The sequence below is a fragment of the Macrobrachium rosenbergii genome, chromosome 47 (assembly GCF_040412425.1).
Source record: "Macrobrachium rosenbergii isolate ZJJX-2024 chromosome 47, ASM4041242v1, whole genome shotgun sequence".
Classification (NCBI taxonomy): domain Eukaryota; kingdom Metazoa; phylum Arthropoda; class Malacostraca; order Decapoda; family Palaemonidae; genus Macrobrachium; species Macrobrachium rosenbergii.
Genome location: NC_089787.1, coordinates 23,030,915 through 23,051,805, shown reverse-complemented (window position 1 = coordinate 23,051,805; position 20,891 = coordinate 23,030,915). Strand labels below are relative to the sequence as shown.

Genomic DNA, 20,891 nt, shown 5'->3' with positions numbered 1-20,891 from the left:
TATTCCTTCAGGTACAATACGTTTTATCTCGGTTCCAATGCCAGTTCCACGTTCAGCAATCCCATGGGTATAACACACCACTCAATACCATCGCCCGAACAGTCATTAGTAAGTAAGCTGACTGGATATACGTGGTTGCAGTTGGTCAAAAGAGAGAGAGAGCGACTCGTAGTATGCCATTTAGCAACCATTATATATACAGTAGTGGTAAGAGTAAGTCTACTCAATAATTAAATTGCTGAGGTAAATAGTTTAAAAGGTTCAGTCAGCTCTCTTCGTTCATTTTTAATGTCTAATAGATGATTACTTTTGAACATTTATCGCTTAAGTACGTTGACACCCGAGAGCATAACTTTGCATAGCCACCCATAAATTTGGTAATACATTTTCTATAATACTCATAGACCCATTTTCTTTGACGTACGCTGTTAATTTTTTCAAATGTAAATGTTTCTTTAGGTTAAATGGAGTTAAATTTATAACCCATGTTGATTTGACAATAAAATTAAATAAACAACTTCAATTTCAACTAATTACATTCTCTTATTTACTGGAATTGCATGAAGAACCATTAATAAAGTATCTGCAAAAGTTTAAGGCTGAAATTAAGTGAGGATGCTGATGATAATAGGTTATCATAAATTATGGATATATCGTTCAGTATTGTTTAAAATGAAATGCGATTTACTTTAGGGAATATAAAGTATTAAACTATTTTTATAATTGATAAAATTGCCGATAAGTTGGAAATATCGAAAATTATTACGAATTCTACTTAGATTTAACAAGAAAAAGCATTCAACTATTTTTCTAATGGATAAAATTAGTTATTTTGCTGTTCGCTGTTAACTAATAGTTGCTTTGTACTTTCACACTAGAGTAATTTGTATTGGAAACATTCTGGCTTAAGTGTAATATTAAAGGTCCGCTTGTGTGAGCTTACATTATATTGCACATTTGGCCAATGATGGTCTCTCCTGTGAATGCAAAATAGCATTTTACTGATGAAACTAATAATAATGTCATTAACACTGTAATTTAGTAGTGGTTTCATATTTATTGCAACTAGAGACCATTAGTATAATAAATGACTCAATCAAATAACGTTGTAATCAAAACCATTAATAATACAAGTTTTAAATTTTACTGATGTTCTCTCTCTCTCTCTCTCTCTCTCTCTCTCTCACACACACACACACATGCACACAAAAGGAGCCATTGTGTATCATGTGCGTATTTATGTATGTATGTATGTATGCATGCGTCAGGTGCCTAGTTCTGTTCTGTCTCATTCATGTGATGGTGGGCGAAATAGGATTGCCACCTTGCCAACTAACCTAAACGTGGGCACTTTTTGCCCATTAAATTATAATTTCTCGATTGGCTAAGTGAATATGATGAGAAAAATACAAATATTTTTAGCTATATCCAATACCAGGTAGAGTTGATAATATAATTATGAACATAATTAACCTATTTATAATAGTAATTTGCACATATTTTTTACATTAACGAAATGTGACCTGGATATAAAGTCAAGTTTTCTTACCCACTCTAAATTAATCTCCGGAGATGAAGATGATTTGATTATGTAACTCCCTTTGGTTTCGGTTCATGGGGCGGCATCCAGAGGTCCACGTCATACTTCTTATATCCCTCAATGCCATAGCAAACCTATGGAAAACCTCTGAATGGGAGCACATGCTGGCATAAGACCGGCTTAGTCTAACTTCAGCAATAACAAAACTCCTCTTGAGCTTTTCAAGAAAAGTTTTGGCTTAGTACTAACCACAATTTTAGCTAATTCTATAATATTTACTGCTTTTACTAGTGCCGAAATAAAGAGATTGTTTAATCAATTTATTAAAAACAATAACTGTATAGATTTAAAGCTATTAATCGGTCCGGCAAAGAGATACAAGGCATTACAAAAGTACCGAGGTTTATTACTTTTTTTGGTTACATCAGTGAAACCGCCGGCTGACATATGAGGCAACAATATTTCTTTTGAAAGTTATGTAACTCCAATATCCGACTGTTTTATTATATTATCCTAATAACCATTTTAAGTATAGAAGTTAGAAAGTAAGTATAGGGTTCACTTTTTTTAAGTAATGCTACTTTTGAATGCGAGATGAAACGATTCACTAATGTTGTCTTTTGATGAAATGCGTCGTCTGCTATTTGACGCAGGTGCACTCGGTTGGCTGCCAAGCGAAGATTTCAGGGTTCTTGTTAATTACATAATTTGTTTATAAATTAAATCAATTGGAGTTTTAATGACTATAGAATAGTAAATTATTACATTTTTTATTGTTTGATGGGATTAAATAAGGAAAATACCCGATCAAAAATACCGAGGGTACAATATTTATTATTTTTCCACCTTGTGATCAGCTGACGAGAGGAACAGACTGCCAGAGGTCACCAAAACTCTAATTTATCGCATATATTGATTTTAAAATTAGAAATTATAACCATAATAGTATTATATAATGAATAATATATGATTATTATTAATTTCAAATGATTCAAGATCGTACATAAAGCGAGCTATATAAAAACTTAAAACCGGCGCAAAGTGGCACTCGTCAAACCCTTAGAGTTACCGAAAGTCTATTTTAAACACATTTATCCAATATAAAAGTACCACTCAAGTCCCTATTATATATTTAACAAGGAAGAAAATATATAAATGACCAATCTAAAATCAATAAAAGTCGCATGGGAAATTAATTTTATTAAAAAAAATTAAACATGGAGCAAAGTGGCACTCGCCCAATAACCGACCGAAGCCGACGGGAGCCGACCGTCCGACTGCCGACACACCGTCTGTCCGGCTGCTCCGTTTATTCGACCCCCACACCCGGTCATCATGTTGGGTGCCGCTAGACGTGCCTGCTCCTCCGTTTTAAAGGCTGCCAAGCCTGCCTTGGCGGCCAGTAATCTGCAGAACAATGGCGTCAAGTCCATCCCCGCCATCTACGCTACCCGTGAGTATTAGAATGAAGTGTGTTTTTGATTCGGGTGGCTTTTAAAATGGAGGAGAAAGAGAAGATGTCGGAACTTCTCCGCCGGCGATGGATGGTGTACCGGTGAATATGGCGGCTGGAGGAACCCCCGAGTTTTTAAGCTTTCTAGCTGTTCTCCGGCCCTTTCTCTGCGATTTAACGCCAGAAACAGTTTTCTATAAATAATCTCAATTTAATTCTGTTATGGTGAGATGATGTAATCGACGTAATTGCATGTAATCCCTAAGAAATAGTCGGTATTGTTGGTGTACCGGTGAATATGGCGGCTAAGGGACCGAGTTTTTAAACATTCTAACCTTTGTCCTTCACTCTTCCTGTGATGTAACGCTAGACACCTTATGCCATCAGTAATCTCGACCTATTTCTGTTATTCAGAGCTGTTGTAATTAATGTAATCGCTAAGAAATGGTCGATATTGTTTTCGTCCATCAGCTGATGGCCGCCATGTTGAGTATCGATAGGTGTTGTACTGGCTCGAAATAATGACCAGATTCTAGTTATTTCTAAGTTTATTTTACGAGAATGTTGTTAGAAAGAGCGAAAGTGGTTTTATATAAATGTTTTATGCTTAAAGGTTAGTTTTATAAGCTCGTTTGGTAGCCGGCTCGGCCGCCCACATTACGCAACGTGTTTAAGGTTAGGCTACTGATCTATTATGCAAAATACATTAATATTAAACCGAGTACCGTGTTGGGCGTGATTTATAATTATCTTGTGGTCTGGGGGTTACATGTGCCCATTTCTTAGACGGAATAGCCTTATCGAGACATGGTCTACCCCTAACCTAGGTTATGCTATGCTAACCAACCTTGGTTAGACTAGGGTAACCTATTGTTGTTTGTAGTAGCCTAAGGCCTCACCAAGGTTAGAATTTTAACCCTACCCGGTAATTTGTATCCTAAATTTGCCCTTGGGGGGGTACAGTAGGCTATAGGCCATTTCGTTAAAACTTTTGTGGCCAAGTACCTGAACCATAGATTTGTTGATTATCATATTGATTATTATTTCATATGAGTTTTTGTACAAATGTGAACCATCTTCAGAGATTTTGTCATGGGAAACTTTAAGTACAGTGGACTAGCCAAGTTCAAAAGATAGGGAATGCATGAATTAAGCATAACCATTTGAATAATTGTGCGTGCATAACAGTTAAAACATTTAAAATACAACCTTAAGGTATAGTTACAGAGATGTCTTAACCTAACCTGGGGGTTGGGATCAGAGTACAGGTTTGCATCCTAACCTAGGCTATGGCATACAAGGCATCCTTTGTGAAACTGAAGAAATTGTGTCAACATAGCCCAATATATTGTTTGTCATTGGTTGAAAGAGATACCTTAGGCAAATTAACTGAAAAACAGAGCTCCAGAAAGTGCCTGTGAATATTGCATGCACCACAAGCACCTGTCCCATGTAAGCAATTGATAAATTTGGTGTTGCTTTCTATAAACTGAATTGGAAAACCAAATTGACCATCATTTAAGCAATTATGATAAATTTGGTGTTGCTTGTAAACTTGAATTAGTTTCATGGTAAACTTGAGAGAACTGAATGTGATGTTGACCTTCGAGAACTCCACGTTAACCTCGTTCCTCATTTTTTGGCCATTGAGGTTAGCCTAAATTAAATTGTATAATATTGTGGATTTTTTTGGGTAAATGCAAAGAACTCATATTTTATGTGCTGTATTAATGTAAAGGTAAAATACATGCGCATGTAAGGTCATTTAGTTTCACTAGAACGTGGTCCAATAGGAAGAATGGTGGTTAAAAAGAGATTTTACAAGTTTTAATCAGAAATTTAAAAATATTTTAAAATTTGAATCAAATATTGTAGAGCTGAATGGAAGCCTTACCAGAGCTTATTTTAATAAGCCAGACTGTAAGGCAATCAGATTTTAAGCCAACCCATCCAAGGATGCTGGTTGGCACTGAATCCCTGACACTGATTCTGGCCAGTATCTCGTGGTCTCTCATTGCATAATTTTGAGCTAGAATGGCTAGGAACCTCTACAAGGTCTGGAACTTGAGCTTTGTCGACCCAGATGTACAGTACAGTATATATTTTACCAAGAGGGTTGGTTTGGCCACAGCTAACAACTTGCACTTCCATATCTTCAGTTTGTTGTAGGCCTAGTTTTAAATAGGCAGTATAAAATGTAATGATGGTTGTAGACTTTCATTTTGATGTTTGAGTTTCTCTAATTATGAAATGTGGTAGGGTTTTTTTTTTTTTTAATCTGTATAGACAATGGATTTTTTTATATTTCACAGTAAAATAAACTATTATAATAGTTGTTATAAACATTTAAATTCACATCACATCTGGGAGATTAAAACTATTACAGTCATGAGTAATCTTGGACTCCAGTGGACTCTGTTAGGTATTTTGACCCCTCTGATGAAATGTGGTTTGTGACACCTGTATTTCAGCTGCATAGTAAATCCCCATCCCAGACCTGAAATAGGCGGTTATTTGTGACAAGGCACTTGATAACAAATTGATTACTTTGGGTCATTTTAATACAATCCTCAGATGGTCTGTTCTCATTCAATTTTCCATAATATTGGCACCATTGTGGCACTAATCAACTTTAACCCATATCAATAACAAAATGGTATCCAGCATATAAATGCATTTTGCCAAATTTCTCTTTCAGTATCTTCACATTCTTCAGTTGTGTAAATTAACATGCCTATGGCTAGACACCCATTTGCCAGTTTATTTTTTATGTTCCCCTCTGCCAGCTGTTAAACTTTTTTGCTATCAAGATAAGTGAAGTAATGCCCATTTAGAAACCATTCATCTCTAAAACTTAATCTGCCAATCATTTTTTAGGAACCTGTGCTTGTTCACGTCTGTGTTTGCAATGTCATGCACTGCTATGTGACCTGAATAGTTATCACTAGTTTAGCTATTCTAATGACGTGTATTATTTAACTGTACTTTGTCTCCTTAATTGGGCTTATACTGTCATATTAACTGTGGTCCCAAAGTGTAACAGAACTTGTCTTAAAGGAAATGCTATAAGATCATTATTGTATTAGGTTTGGTGTAACGTAACTCTGTCTCCTATATATTTTTGGTGGCTGGTGTAGGCAGACAAAAAAAAAAATCCTTCTGATATATAACTTGTATGTAATTATTGTGTATAGTATTATGGAGCAGGAATTGAGTTATTATTCCTAAGGAGATTGACTTTTGTAGCCTCGGGTGATGTGTAGTCACTGCACATGCACAGCGTTTTTGGAGACAAAGTTATGGACCGTAGTGTATGATTGTACGTAGGTGATGAGTAAAGATTTTGCGTGTCATATTGCACACATATATGAGAACCTGTCCTCTGACAGCCTTTAATAGTTCCATGGACGTTCAAGCCAATAGTTTCTAAAACTTACTTGAAATTTCAGAACGAAATTATGCTGCCAAGGCTGAGGCAGCCACACAGACGGGTGTGGCCCCTGGAAAGGTGGTAGCCGTCATCGGTGCCGTCGTTGACGTCCAGTTTGATGGAGAACTGCCCCCCATCCTCAACTCCTTGGAGGTTGCTGACCGCAACCCCAGGCTGGTCTTGGAAGTGGCCCAGCATTTGGGTGAGTGAAATCACCGAGCTGTTTTTGCTAATTTACAATTGACCGAGATTTTGATATTGCCAGTTGAAGATTTTAGGTCTTTGTCACTACTGTTTATTTATATTTGAACATGCAGTAAAGCATTTGTGTTTAGCTTTAAAGTTACACCATAATCTGTCAGAAAAGGAAATTATGCAAACAAAACAAAATGAGTCCATAATCAATAATTGATCGATGATTTGCCTTTTAATTTTTTGACTGACGAAATTTTATTACCTGCAGGAGAGAACACCGTGCGTACCATTGCTATGGATGGTACTGAAGGTCTTGTCCGAGGTAATGTTGTTGTCGACACTGGTAACCCCATTTCCATCCCTGTGGGTCCTGGCACCCTTGGACGTATCATGAATGTCATTGGTAAGTTTTAAGAAAAGTTGCTGTTTTGTCTGAAAATTTAAAAAAAGATCTTTGCACTAGAAAGAGAATTAGTCATGTTAATGGTAATCACTTGGAAAATAGCAGGCAGCTAGGTGCATTTGTTTTTCTTGTGCTCTACAAGCTCATTATTGTTCTAGTTCACTCTGGATATCTGTTCAGCTTGAGTGCCGATGAACTTCACACCTTGATAAAAGTGTAAACTTAATAGAATGATGAGTGTCCTTGGCAATGCTGCCAGTAGGCCCATTTGCCATTAAATTTTTACCACGTAACCCAGCTTGTTTTGCATCTAACAACGATTAATTTTTACAGGCGAACCCATTGATGAACGTGGCCCAATCAAGACTGAGCACGTGGCAGCCATCCACGCTGAGGCCCCAGATTTCGTTGACATGTCTGTAGAACAGGAGATTCTGGTGACTGGCATTAAAGTCGTAGACTTGCTTGCCCCCTACTCCAAGGGTGGAAAGATTGGTAAGTATTTTACAACCTGGGAGGGTGCTCTATCTTGGCCACACTGTACAGTAGAATTTTGAAGCCATTGTTATTAAAAGCTGTGGTTGTATACATAGTTGGATTGGTGTCAACTGAAATAGTTTAGTTAATGGCTAGCTGCTGACATCAAGAAACAACTTTTGTCACATTCTTTGGTTGTAATTTTGCAGAAAGTAAGATTGCATTGAGAAATCTAAAAAAGGTCTTTGTATTTAAGGTTCACTTTTGTACAGTATAACTTAGGGTGTTTTCAGATATGTTGAATAGATAATTATTTGCATTGGACAAGGTTCAGTTTATTGGTCGTTTTCGGATATGTTGAATAGATAATTATTTGCATTGGACAAGGTTCAGTTTATTGGTCTTGGATTCTTGTGTGTGGGACATCTAATTCCTATTTTTAAAATGTACATTGGTTTGTGTTTTTGTACAGCAACATCCAATATTTCTGCAGGAATATGGAACTCCGTTAATTGTTTTCATTCTTTACAGGTCTGTTCGGTGGTGCTGGTGTAGGCAAGACTGTGCTTATCATGGAACTGATTAACAACGTTGCCAAGGCTCATGGTGGTTACTCCGTGTTTGCCGGTGTGGGCGAACGTACCCGCGAAGGAAATGACTTGTACCACGAGATGATTGAATCTGGTGTCATTTCCCTGAAGGACGACACCTCAAAGGTATCTCTGGTGTACGGTCAGATGAACGAACCCCCAGGCGCCCGTGCTCGTGTCGCCCTGACTGGACTGACCGTTGCCGAATACTTCCGTGACCAAGAAGGACAGGACGTGCTGCTCTTCATCGACAACATTTTCCGTTTCACCCAGGCTGGTTCTGAGGTGTCTGCCCTGTTGGGTCGTATCCCATCTGCTGTAGGTTACCAGCCTACCCTGGCCACTGACATGGGTACTATGCAGGAGCGAATTACCACCACCAAGAAGGGGTCCATTACTTCCGTGCAGGCTATTTACGTACCTGCTGATGACTTGACTGATCCTGCCCCAGCCACCACCTTCGCTCACTTGGATGCCACCACTGTGTTGTCCCGTGGTATTGCCGAGTTGGGTATCTACCCCGCTGTGGATCCCCTCGATTCCATCTCACGTATTATGGACCCCAACATCATTGGTCATGAACACTACGGTGTGGCTCGAGCAGTGCAGAAGATTTTGCAGGTAAGGGTTCATGGTACTTTGTAGTTACTGTAAATGTTAAAGCCTTGATGATTCTGAATATGTAGTATAATTCATAATTTCATCAAAGATTTGAGGAACTGATGCTTTAGTTTTTAAACTCTGATATTTTCTCTTGAGTTATGAATCTTGAATATTCCATTTAAGGTTTTCTGTCTGACCACTTCATCATTTCTCTTTCAGGATCACAAGTCACTTCAGGATATCATTGCTATCTTGGGTATGGATGAATTGTCAGAAGAGGATAAGCTGACTGTCGCTCGTGCCCGTAAGATCCAGAAGTTCTTGTCCCAGCCCTTCCAGGTGGCTGAGGTCTTCACTGGCTACAGTGGAAAGTTCGTCTCCCTCCCCGACACCATTCAGGTATGAAAGAAATTGAGAGTTGTGTTTTGTTTTTGTCTGTTTTTATACAGCTGCATAGTTTCTTCAGGTCGACTTGCACTTGCAAAGCATTTGCTTTTGAACACCAGTGGTTCTGTTATTTCTTTGTAATATTGCCAGATAAATTCCTTGTCAGGGAGCTTGACTAGTTAGTGTTTGTGCAGCTTCATTTTTCAAAGAATATTTACTCACTGGATGGAAGAGTTACATAGGACATTAATTGGTTCCTTTAGATAAGACTTACTGAACGCTTATATTTCTAGTTAGATATGACTTAACAATTATATTTCTAGCCAGGCAGTTATTATGAAACCAGGTTTTGTTTCACCAAGGGCACCATTCTAATATTATTGAGTTTGTACCTAATGTTCAACTCAACACTTATATTTCTGGTTAGATATGACTGAACACTTATATTTCTAGTTAGATATGACTTTCTGAACTCTTAATTTCTATTTGGATATGACTTACTGAACACTTATATTTCTAGTTAGATATGATTTAACACCTATATTTCTAGCTGGTAGTTACTTTATGAAACCAGGTTTTGTTTCACCAAGGCCACCATTCTAATATTATTGAGTTTATACCTAATGTTCAACTCAAACCTTTCAAGGTGATCCATGTTGAAATCCCCCTTGTACTAATCTTTTTAGTTGAACTGTTGTAAAAAATGTTTATTATAAACCTAGAGTTTCGTGTTTTAAAACGTTTGAAATCCCCCTTGTACTAATCTTAAAGTTTAGTTGAACTGTTGTAAAAAATGTTTACTTTGTGCATAGAAAACCTTAGAGTTTCATGTTCTAAAACGTTTGAAATCTCCCCCCACAGAGCTTCAAGGAGATCTTGTCAGGCAAGCATGATAACTTGCCAGAGGCTGCCTTCTACATGCAGGGTGGCATCGATGATGTCATTGCAAAGGCTGAACAGTTGGCTGCCCAAGGAACCTAAGAAGTCAGGCTTTTGAAACGTGCAGATAATTTATATTAAGTTTTTAAAGAGAGCTGTGTATAGAGCATTATAATTGAAACGTTCCATTGTCTGTTGTAGGACGGGAGTATGGAGGTACTTCAAGTTTATGGCAAAACTATTTTGTTCCTTACATGAGGAATGTTGTACAGAATTCCAGTGAGAATGTAAATTTATATAAAAATCAAAAGTATGCCTATTTTTTGTTTATCCCCAGTACAAGGTGCTGTAGGTTGGCCTAAGTGAAGCCTTTTCAATAAGTAACTTAATCCTCTCTGCTGGTGTTAGTCCATTGGAAAGTTTCCAAGGTTACTGTATACTACGTTTGAGTTGGGGTGTTCCCTTTTCTGACTCATAAGGTATAGAAAACTGGTCTGGTTCATGGAAGCAACATTAAACAGTATTGAAATGTTGCCAAAGTTACTGTAACCATCCCAATCAAAGGTTACTTAGCCATAAAAGTTTTGTAGAAGTAATAGTTGCAAGTAATACTGTCGGTTGTGCCACTCGAACTGTACAAACCTAATTCATTCTTAACGGAGTAGAAATAATTTGCTGTAGACTTTGAGATTGTATTGATTGCTGGAGGAAAGGCAAATTGTCTAACTTGCAATAATGTCTAAGTTTAAGTTAATGTCTTAAACTTGACTCATTGAATCCAATCGTCGATAGGTTTCATTCTCAAAAAGACTACATGAGTCAGTGTACAAGATAAGAGGAAAAATTTTACCACATTCGCAGTATAATAATAGTAAAGGACGAACTGCGTTCGTAAAAAAAAAAGTGCACGGGTAAGGCTTATGAATCTTGAGCAGCTACCGCCTGGTTGTCTCTTGCCATATGATCGTCTCCAAGTCATTGTGCAGTGTCCTGTCCATTGCTTCTGCTACCTTTTTAACTAGGATGCTCTTAGGGCCAGTTATACACAAATACATTGATGTTACAGTGAGGAAGAAGATGCCACTGAATTGTCACAGAAGATAAGATTCCATAGAAAACTAAACCTTTCAGTGACTGAAAAGGGAGCAATAGAGAAAATACAATGGCTAAAAACGCTGTGGGAATGGTTTGATTATAGACTTTGTGCTGGATGTTGAAAGTAACAGATACTTGGGAATGAAACTACTACTAAAGCACTTTTATATTATGGGTCAAATTTCGTAATCACTATTAGTTCATTACGTTCTTTGTACGGTTTCTGTCGTGTACCAGAGAATGTGCAACACAAATAGTGCTGAAATGTGCACAAGTAAGCATTTTCAAACCCTCAAACCCAAAAGTAGCAATCAGGTCTACTGTAGGTGTGCATATACAGAATTTGGAAAAATCTCTGACAAGATAAAATATTCAGTAGCAAACGTAACATTTCTGTGTTGAGATTTTGGTTATTTGAACCTTTGTCTATTAGCATAAATGCACCACACAGGCCCTCAGATTTTAAAACCAATTTTTGACTCAGCTGAGACAGATTTATTCAACAAGAGTTAAGAGACTTTGTAGTTAACTAATTACAATGGAATTGAGAAAGAACCTGAGCAAACCGTGCATAATTATTCATTAATAGAAACAGTAGGTTTATCGGCCTTGCTTTTAAATACTTCTTGACTAAACTTTAGGACTGTGGCATTTGATAAATCATCAATGGGTTTGATCGCTATTTATATATTAGTTAGTCTTGTTATCGTTTTCTCTGATAACCAATTTGCCCCATTTTCTTTTATACCTGGTAAACCTAACAGTGTCATGAAATTGGTAATTTTTCTTTATACAAGAGGATCTTATCGTGTTTAAATCGATAGACTAACAGAAATACAATAAAAGAAATACCATTTTTTTTTTGCCAGAGTACATAATTGCAGAAGTTTCAACTAATATATGAGGATAATAAAGTAGGTTTCTTTGACAACTGTGGTTCATGAGCAGGAATTAAAATTTCCCTAAATTATTTAAAACTTTGTGCATCAGTTTGATAATTTTTATTTATTTTTTTACTTTTTAATTTTAATTCTGATGCCTTGTGTCTCACCTTTCAGTAATAATAAGTTTACTCAGGAACTGCAGCCAAAAACAGAGTAGCAAAGTATAATAAAAATTGATATTTAAGGACGTATAAGAATTATAATGTATAAGTTGGTCTTGGAACTTTTATACATTCATTATTGAATTTACTAGGAACTGAACAGTGGCTTAAGAGATGAGAAATTAAGAACGACCAAAAGTGACAGTAATTTGCTGTTGATAGTAAAATTGACAATAATATGTTATTAATATTAAAATCTGAATTAACAGCTAACCAAAGATCAGAGGTCAGTATTGAACCTACATACATAATGATTTTCGCAGTTACACGTGTACTCTTTGCTGAAAGAACTTAATTCAAAGGTTATGAATCACTTAAAGCCAAAATAAGCTTTTAAAACATCAAAATTAATCTTGTTTAACTTGTACTAAAAATCGTGAGTGAGTAGATGGCACCACTCGTCTAGGCCCCAAAAGCAAAATATTTCAAGGACTTTGAAGTTTGGTTTTCTTATCCATAAATCTTGTCTACTTCAGACATGGGTGAAAAAGCCGCAAGCATTTTGCCTTCTAATCTTCGTGGGGACAGAACATTGACGGTCTGGAAATGTGAGTCAAGTGTTCAGTGATTTTTTGGTTTAATGAAGGTATAGTGAAGTGCTGTAAGTGTATCGGTGCTTGAGTGGGTGAATATCCAATGAATTAGTGTATTTTCCAAAATGGAGTATCTTTATTTCTGTTTTATGAATAGAAGTGTATCAGTGTTCTAAGTGAGCAAATATTAGATTTAAATGGAGTATATTTTAAAAAATGGAGGACCTTTGTTTATAAATCTGTACGATTAGGTAAGCTTTGTTGTAGAATGGGAGTTCCTTAGGTAAATAGCTGTCGATAGTTTTAACAGGCAGATCTTTTGTTCGGCACTGTCTGTTCTAATTTAGGTGTTCTGTTCTTTGTTACCGTCCGTTACTTTGCATTAAATCAATGGTTTTCTGTTAGGTTTATCAAACGGTAAAGGAGATTTGTGAAATTTCGTGTATTATATACTGTTTTACTAAAAAGTGGAAAAAGTGCTACTCGTTGGGTTTTTTGGATAAACTCTGCTACTGTTTTTTCAATGTCTTGTTTCAACTGAAAGTTTTTAGTATTTTTTCTCGGGAATTTCCCTTCAACTTAGTGAATTCTGCAGTGTTTTATTACATTTTTTATTTTACAATATAAAGGGAATATATAATGCAGAACAGGTGAGATAATTTGAGACACGGCGTCCCGCAAGGCTTTCCTGGTTCCAAATTTGTTCCTAATTTTATTTCTCGGTTATTGAAGTGTTTCCTTTGTAGTCATACGATTATTTGAGTTAAATGTCTGGAAAGTTATACTGCTTATGTATACGATGGGTTTCTAAAAGGTGATTAATACTCCCGTGGTAATTTTCTTACTTTCAAAATATTGATTTCCGTGTCATGATATCCAAGCCCTAGGTGCTTAGGTCTGGAGGTAATTGGTCTATTGATATTAAATATGAGTTTAAGTGGACGAAACCACTTTTCAAGTTTCTTAAATTATCAAATACTGGATGTTCATTTACTTCGTAATTTTGATACAGCTTTTTATATTTTATTTGGTTTTGGCAGCTGGTAATACGGAACATTAGTGTTTAAATGAATGCTTCTACCTAGGGCGCATTTTCATGTTAATTGTGAAATTTTGTATTTTGTCTTTATTAAAATTTCTGACACTAGATTTTTTCCCTGGCTACAGAGTTGTAAAAATCTGTCGGTTAAGTGAGTTAATTTGAATGTCCCATAATTTTATATTCCGTGGATTCTCAATGGCGCTAATTATTATAGCTTTTTGGTGGCAAATTTTCAATTAACACTGGTGTTGGTGGACAAGTCAGTCTTGACTCAAGTCTTTGGTCATGGAGTGAATGTACTCGGAGATTTAGTATTCAGTGGTATATAAGTTAACGGAGGATCGAAGCCTATAACTGGTGATCGGAAAGTCGAGGCAGCCAAAAGTTGAGCTGGTAAGAAATTAACTGGGTGTATGAATGGTCGTTGTACTCTACTAAATTTTCAATTAATTTGCTTTCTTAGACCAGGGGTTATCAGAAGTGGTTCCGTAGTTGTGTGCGCTACAGGAATGCTTGAGTTTTTGCTCTTAAGCTCAGTGTTCAATTTGTCAGGTTCTGGTAAACGTAGATTTTTGTCACCTCTCATGTCAAGACGCAATTTTAATAATGGAACGTAGTTGGAATGTAACTCGCAATTTCAGACTGCGTCTATAACCAAGAGTCCTAGATGTGACGCCAGTTTTTGTAGCCACGAATCAATCCCAACTTCAGCTAAAACTTCTGACAGAAGTTTAAGTTTACGTTACTTTATATGTACTTAATTTCAAGGCTTAAGTTTGAACCGTACAGGAATATTGGCGTAGACTCAGGCAGTTGATTTAAACATTTTTCCATCCCTACATCAGAATTTAATGTAGCTGCAGTTTTAGCAGACTTGTTTGTGGATAATTGTCCTTATCAGGTTTTAATTATGAAGTTTCTTTCCAGGTTGTAGGTCATTAATGTATTCGTGGAAAATGGTAACGGCAGTGCTGGTTTTTGGCTGGTATGGACGACTGTCGACACAGATGATGACACGAGGAACCCGCTCAAAAAGTGGAAGGACAACGCACAGCTCAGATTTGAATTGGGATACTTAATACATATTTTACTGGATCCCCGTAAGGTGAGAAACTTTAATAGAGCATTAGATAAGTCGCTGGGCAATTCTGAAGAACAACTCCGCACGGAAATAGTTTGATGAATTTTTTCGACTAATTATAGAAAAAGGTGTGATACGATGGTGAGATAACACTGAAAATTTTACCGAAATGTTAGAAATTTACCGTCATTTTTGTTTTGACTTTAATCCCTAAGGGGCTGGTACTAAACATGTCACGTATAGGGAATTTGTTAAGTTGTCACTTCATGAATAAACAATATCACGGTGCGGAGATTACACAATTTTTTATGTTAATATTTCTTAAACATTTTCAGTATTAAAAATTAAGTTTTAATATTGAAGGTTTTAATGTTGAAGCTCAGAATACAGAAGTTTTACTAAACTATCCTAATTGTGAAGTGTAAAAATGTTTGGAAGTAATATCAATAGTTATACATAACTGATCTGGTTTTTCTTCACAGGTACTAGTACATACCACTCATTACCAGTACCCAAGGACTGCAGTGTTCAGCAAACTAAAGTACTGAGGATTCTTAACAGACTTTGGTCAAGTTCAAAGACTGGATGTAGTGGAGAAGAGGTCAAGATGACAAGAGGAACAGAGAACACTCAGGTGAGCTAATATCACCCTTCATGGTGTGTACAAACTGGTTTGTGTGATCCTTTTAATTATTTAGTTTGTCAATATGAATCGGTCCTTGCTTGTTGAACAATATTGATTTTAACGTTCCTATTAACGGTATTGGCCTAATGCTGTGTATATTGTTAAGCTGATTTTCAATGGGTAACTAAATGAAATTCTGGGAATTTTGAATCGTATGATTGTTGATTTTCGTACCTTTGTAAACTTAATGCAATAGGATTTTAATTAGGATTTTAATAACCTGGAGCATAAGCCACTCAAAAATCTGGAAATTCTTTTATAATCAGTAACAACTGAATAATTAACGAGCTGGTAAGGACTTGATACCAAGAAAAAATCTGCACAGTTAAAGCAATTTGTGCCATGATAATCTTAACCAATCTTTACTTCTCAGGTCAATGGCAGTACAGGAAATTTCAAGACTCTGGATATAATCTCGTCGTTCTACAGACTTATAAGGAATCATTTTGTTCTTGAGGACATTCTTCAGTGAAGAGCAGCAGCTAGTCTCTGTGAAAGAGGATAGGATGGTCTTGTTTTGGGTCAGAGTAGTTATTTTTTAACTGCTTCAAGTGAGGCTCTTAAATTGGTCTTAAAGATTTAAGTAAAACTGGTGTACTTAATTTTCAATTTAATGGCAGTTTTCCATTAACTATGAAGTCTTGTGTAAAGTTAATCTTGAACTTAATTTAAAATTTAATGCCAGTTTTCCAGTAACTGAAGTATTGTGTAAAACTAATTTGATTTTTGGATGTTTAATGCAAAAATTTTCATAATTCTAAGCAAATTTAAGACCTGGTTTCCTGTGCTAGATTTCTCACTGGAATTAGCTTGGTGAATTTTGCGCTTAAAAATTTATGAAGTTCATTTTTGCCAAAGGAGTTACGTTTTTCGTCTTACGATGTTAGGTTAGGTTTAACTGAACTTCTGCAACTGCTGTGATTTGATTTGCTGTGTTTCTCATGAAGCCTGTAGTTCTCTACGTTCATTGAAGCAAAAAAGGTTGAAATTTTTCAAAAGCCACATTTTGCATGAATTTAAAATAACTCATTTCACTTGATATAGTTTTCTTGTTTTGGGAGGCCGGGGTAATTTTTGTTTTCTTAAACTTCAGGCAGATTCCAGTTTAGTGCCAAAATTAACTTAGCATGAAATGTTCTATCATTCGTCCCTCTATGGGGTAAAAATTAACTAAACTCCCCAAAAGGTCACCTCGTATTTGACAATATCCCAAACGCAACGGCAAACCCCATTCCCCCTCTCTCTTCTCTCTCTCTCTCTCTCTCTCTCTCTCTCTCTCTCTCTCCTATAATTAGCTTTTCTGCTCTCTCTCTATATTCTTCCTTTAGCCCCCACCTCTCTCTCTCTCTCTCTCTCTCTCCTATAATTAGCTTTTCGCTCCTCTTTCTCTATATTCTTCCTTTAACCCCCACCTACCTCTCTCTCTCTCTCTCTCTCTCTTCTCTCTCTCTCTCTCTCTCTCTCTCTCTCTCTTCTCTCTCTCCTATAATTAGCTTTTCGCTCCTCTCTTATATTCCCCTTTAGCCCCCACCTCCTCTCTCTCTCTCTCTCTCCTATAATTAGCTTTTCTGCTCCTCTTTCTCTTTAACCCCCACCTACCTCTCTCTCTCTCTCTCTCTCTCTCTCTCTCTCTCTCTCTCTCTCTCTCTCTCTCTCTCTCTCTCTCTCTCTCGTTGTTCCAATCTATGTCATGCACTTTTCTCTCTCCACTTTACTGAAGGGCTACATGAGAATTTAAATGTAAAAACTCAAATTCATATGGGTCAAAATCCCAAAGTAATGTAAATGTTTTTGAATTTGCGAAGCTTTGCAGAAGTTCGCTATTTAACGTCCCCATTTTTGGAAATGTTAAAACTTTTTTGAAATGTTAAAACTCTCAATTTGGAAATGTTAAAACTCTCAATTTGGAAATGTTAAAACTCTCAATTTGGAAATGTTAAAACTCTCAATTTGGAAATGTTAAAACTCTCAATTTGGAAATGTTAAAACTCTCAATTTGGAAATGTTTAAACTCTCAATTTGGAAATGTTTAAACTCTCAATTTGGAAATGTTTAAACTCTCAATTTGGAAATGTTTAAACTCAAAATTTGGAAATGTTAAAACTCAAAATTTGGAAATGTTTAAACTCAAAATTTGGAAATGTTAAAACTCAGGCAGTTCATATGACTGGTATCTCCCCTACCACACCCTCTCCCCCTTCTCTACTGGCTCTGTAGGTGCTTATTTAATTTCCCACATGAAAAGTCCAAATGTTAAATGAATCATCTTTCTTTAGACTGGGAAAAGTAAAGTTTATTTGGGATGTTATAAGTTTTCTATGTACAGGTTTAATCGTTTTCTTTTGGTGTAATGAGCAGTAATAAGAGTTTCTTGAATATTGTACAGCCAAGATGGTGACTTCTTAAAACTTATACTGGACAACTCAATTTTGCTGTTACTCAAAATAGGTGTAATCTTGATAATGTAGCAACGATATTCACTTAAATGCTGATATACAAGCATCTTCACTAAATCAAGTTTTGTGTTAGTGTAAGCAAACCTCTATCTATCTTATTTTCACTAATTCAAGCTTTAAACATTAAATTGTGTATAGTAACATAAATTTTGTAATTTGAAATCCTGAATTGTAGAAGATTGTGACTTTGGGTACAGGATTTAGTATGATCTAAGTAACGTTTATGGTGTGAATATATATATTCGTAAGTTTCAATGACTACAAAAGATTTTTAAATATTTATAAAAAATTGTGTATGTAAATAGTTGGTATTTTTGCTGATTGTTAAAATTGTGATTTAGAATATACTTGAGTTCCTGAGGTGTCTGAAGTGAGTTAGAAGTCTCAAAGGAATAATTAGAAAGTCAAATTGGTTGGACAATACTTAATGTAAGTAACTTGCCATTTGTAATTGCCAATGTTAATATGTAATTGTTAATATTAAAAATTGCTTTTAACATAGTTCCAACTGTTTAAAGTTAAACTGCTAAAATTGCTGCTGTTCATTCCATGTGATGGTCATTTGGATAAGTCTACCTACGCCACCTGTTGCACTGACGCTTGGACATACCAGAAGGGTCCTGACTAGGTTTGGCAAACACCTCAGTTGTCTTTAGTTTTGTGTCAGTAATGTACTGGACGTAAAGAACTGTTGTAGAACAGCAATAAGTAATTTTTTGGCGAAATGTGTTTACTCGAGTTCTTCAATAGTCTTGTGCTTTAGTCTTTGTAAGGGAGGTGAAGTTAGGTTCGACGAGCTATGGTGGCACTGTGATGGAAATTGACTTAGGTGATTGTGAAGGTTTCTGCATTATGGTTATTCTTGTGCTGAAATTTTCAGAGGTTTTTATGCTGGAATTTTTCTAGAAATTGGATTTTCCAGTTGAGTATTATGGTGGAATTTTTTCCTCAATGAGGTTTGTGTTGGAATTTTTTTGAGTTTTGTGTAGGAATTTTTTTTTACTGAGGTTTGTGTAGGATTTTTTTCCACTGAGGTTTGTGTAGGATTTTTTTCCACTGAGGTTTGTAAGAATTTTTTTCCACTGAGGTTTGTGTAGGAATTTTTTTCACTGAGGTTTGTGCTGGAAGTTTTTCCACTGAGGTTTGTGTAGGAATATTTTTACTGAGGTTTGTGTATGAATGTTTTTACCGAGGGTTTGTGTAGAATGTTTTTTTTACTAAGGTTTGTGTAGGATTTTTTTTACTGAGGTTTGTGTAGGATTTTTTTACTGAGGTATGTGTAGTATTTTTTTTTACTGAGGTTTGTGTAGTAGTTTTTTTTTTTTACTGAGGTTTGTGTAGGATTTTTTTACTGAGGTTTTGTAGAAATTTTTCATTGCGGTTTTTAGAATTTTTTTCAACTGAGGTTTGTGCTGGAATTTTTTTTAATTGAGGTTTGTTCTGTTTTTTCCATTGAGGTTTGTTAAACTGTATTTTTCATACAATCTTAAATTTGCTCTCTTAATATTGTGCTGGAATTTCTCCCGTTTGTATACGTGCTGGGAGTAACCTCCCTGAGGTATTGTGCTTTGAATTAACCTCTCACCTCTTATGGGTTTGAAGAAGGCAAGTTCTACTTCACGACAATCATGGCGTGAATTGGAGAATGGGAATCCCCGTTTTGTTTAGTATGGTTCATTTAATGAGAGTTTAGGATCTTTTAGAAAATGTGGTTTTCTAACTTTAAGAACCACCTTGTCATTGTCATTACAATGTGTATTTTCACATCCGAACATTACTTAGAAATGATTGTACTAAATCCTGTATCAGCAATGTAATACAATTTTCTACAATAAAAGGTTTTGATGAATTTTCTTTGCATTAAACGAGATTTTATACAGTTCATACGGTATCATGGTCCTTAACCAAATTCCCGAAACCATTGGTTAAAAAGCAAGAACTTGTATTTCAAATATTTTTAGGCTCTAAAGAAAACTTAGCAAAACCGTAATTAAGAAACCTTAGCAAAACCATGACTACCATTAATATGCTTTATGATGACAAAGTATATTAGTCAACGTACACTAGTCAAAACGCATTTGGCTGACTAACAATTTTGAGTAGACTAGACTGCATAAAGAAAATGGTCAGATCAACTAACTTTAAACTTAGTCAGCCAGGTTGAATATGTGCTATTCTTAGGATATTACTGCTCTTTTGTACCAGAAAAATTAGCAATAATTGTACATAGAATGAATTAGCCATGTAGCCATGTTGAATCTGGTATTCTTAGGATGTGAGTTACTGCTCATTTGTACTAGAGAAAATTGGCATAAACTGTACGTAGAAAAACCTGGTTTAAGTCCAGATGGATCTCTGCTTTTTCAGGAGCTGACAGCAAAGTTTTTACTTTCATCAGCATTTAACCTCGTTTTATCTAAGAATGTCAAGTGCACTTGCTAAAGCCAGCCGAAGGTGGTGGGGGGACTAGGTAGGGAGAACCTTGTCATATGGACGGACGCTTGAGGAGAATACTCGTGTTCATGAAGTGTAATAACAGATTTTTTGAAACTTTGTCCCCTCTATGTGGAAAAAATCTTTTATAATTTTATTTTTATATAGTACATTTTATTTTTATACAAGAACACCTATTCTGGTGGTAATTTTATTTTTATATAGAACACCATTGATCTTTTTATACTACCACAATAAGTCTCTATTCTGGTGTTATCTTCAGCCCTGTAGGTCGGGGACTAACGTTGTCAAATCTTATCTTCCTTGACAGTTTTTCTTCACAGTATTGTTCATCTCTCTTTCCCTTCGTCTTTCGTAGTCAAACACCGTCGCCTGGATCCATGTACAGTAATCTCCTCCCTCTGATTTCTTCTGTTCGTCGGCATTCTCTCATTCTTGGAACTCATCATTGTTCAGTTTCTCTTTATCCTCATTCGTCTTCCG

General features: G+C 36.0%; 1 protein-coding gene across 1 annotated transcript; it reads left to right on the top strand.

Annotated features, from left to right (window-relative positions):
- The first annotated feature begins 2,774 nt into the window (after positions 1–2,774).
- ATPsynbeta (ATP synthase, beta subunit) lies at positions 2,775–10,272 on the top strand. The gene is made up of 7 exons (XM_067090219.1): positions 2,775–2,993; positions 6,443–6,625; positions 6,887–7,021; positions 7,355–7,516; positions 8,030–8,709; positions 8,911–9,090; positions 9,940–10,272. The coding sequence occupies exons 1-7, from the start codon at positions 2,876–2,878 to the stop codon at positions 10,057–10,059; spliced, it is 1,578 nt and encodes a 525-aa protein (XP_066946320.1). The 5' UTR covers positions 2,775–2,875; the 3' UTR covers positions 10,060–10,272.
- The last annotated feature ends 10,619 nt before the right edge of the window (positions 10,273–20,891 follow it).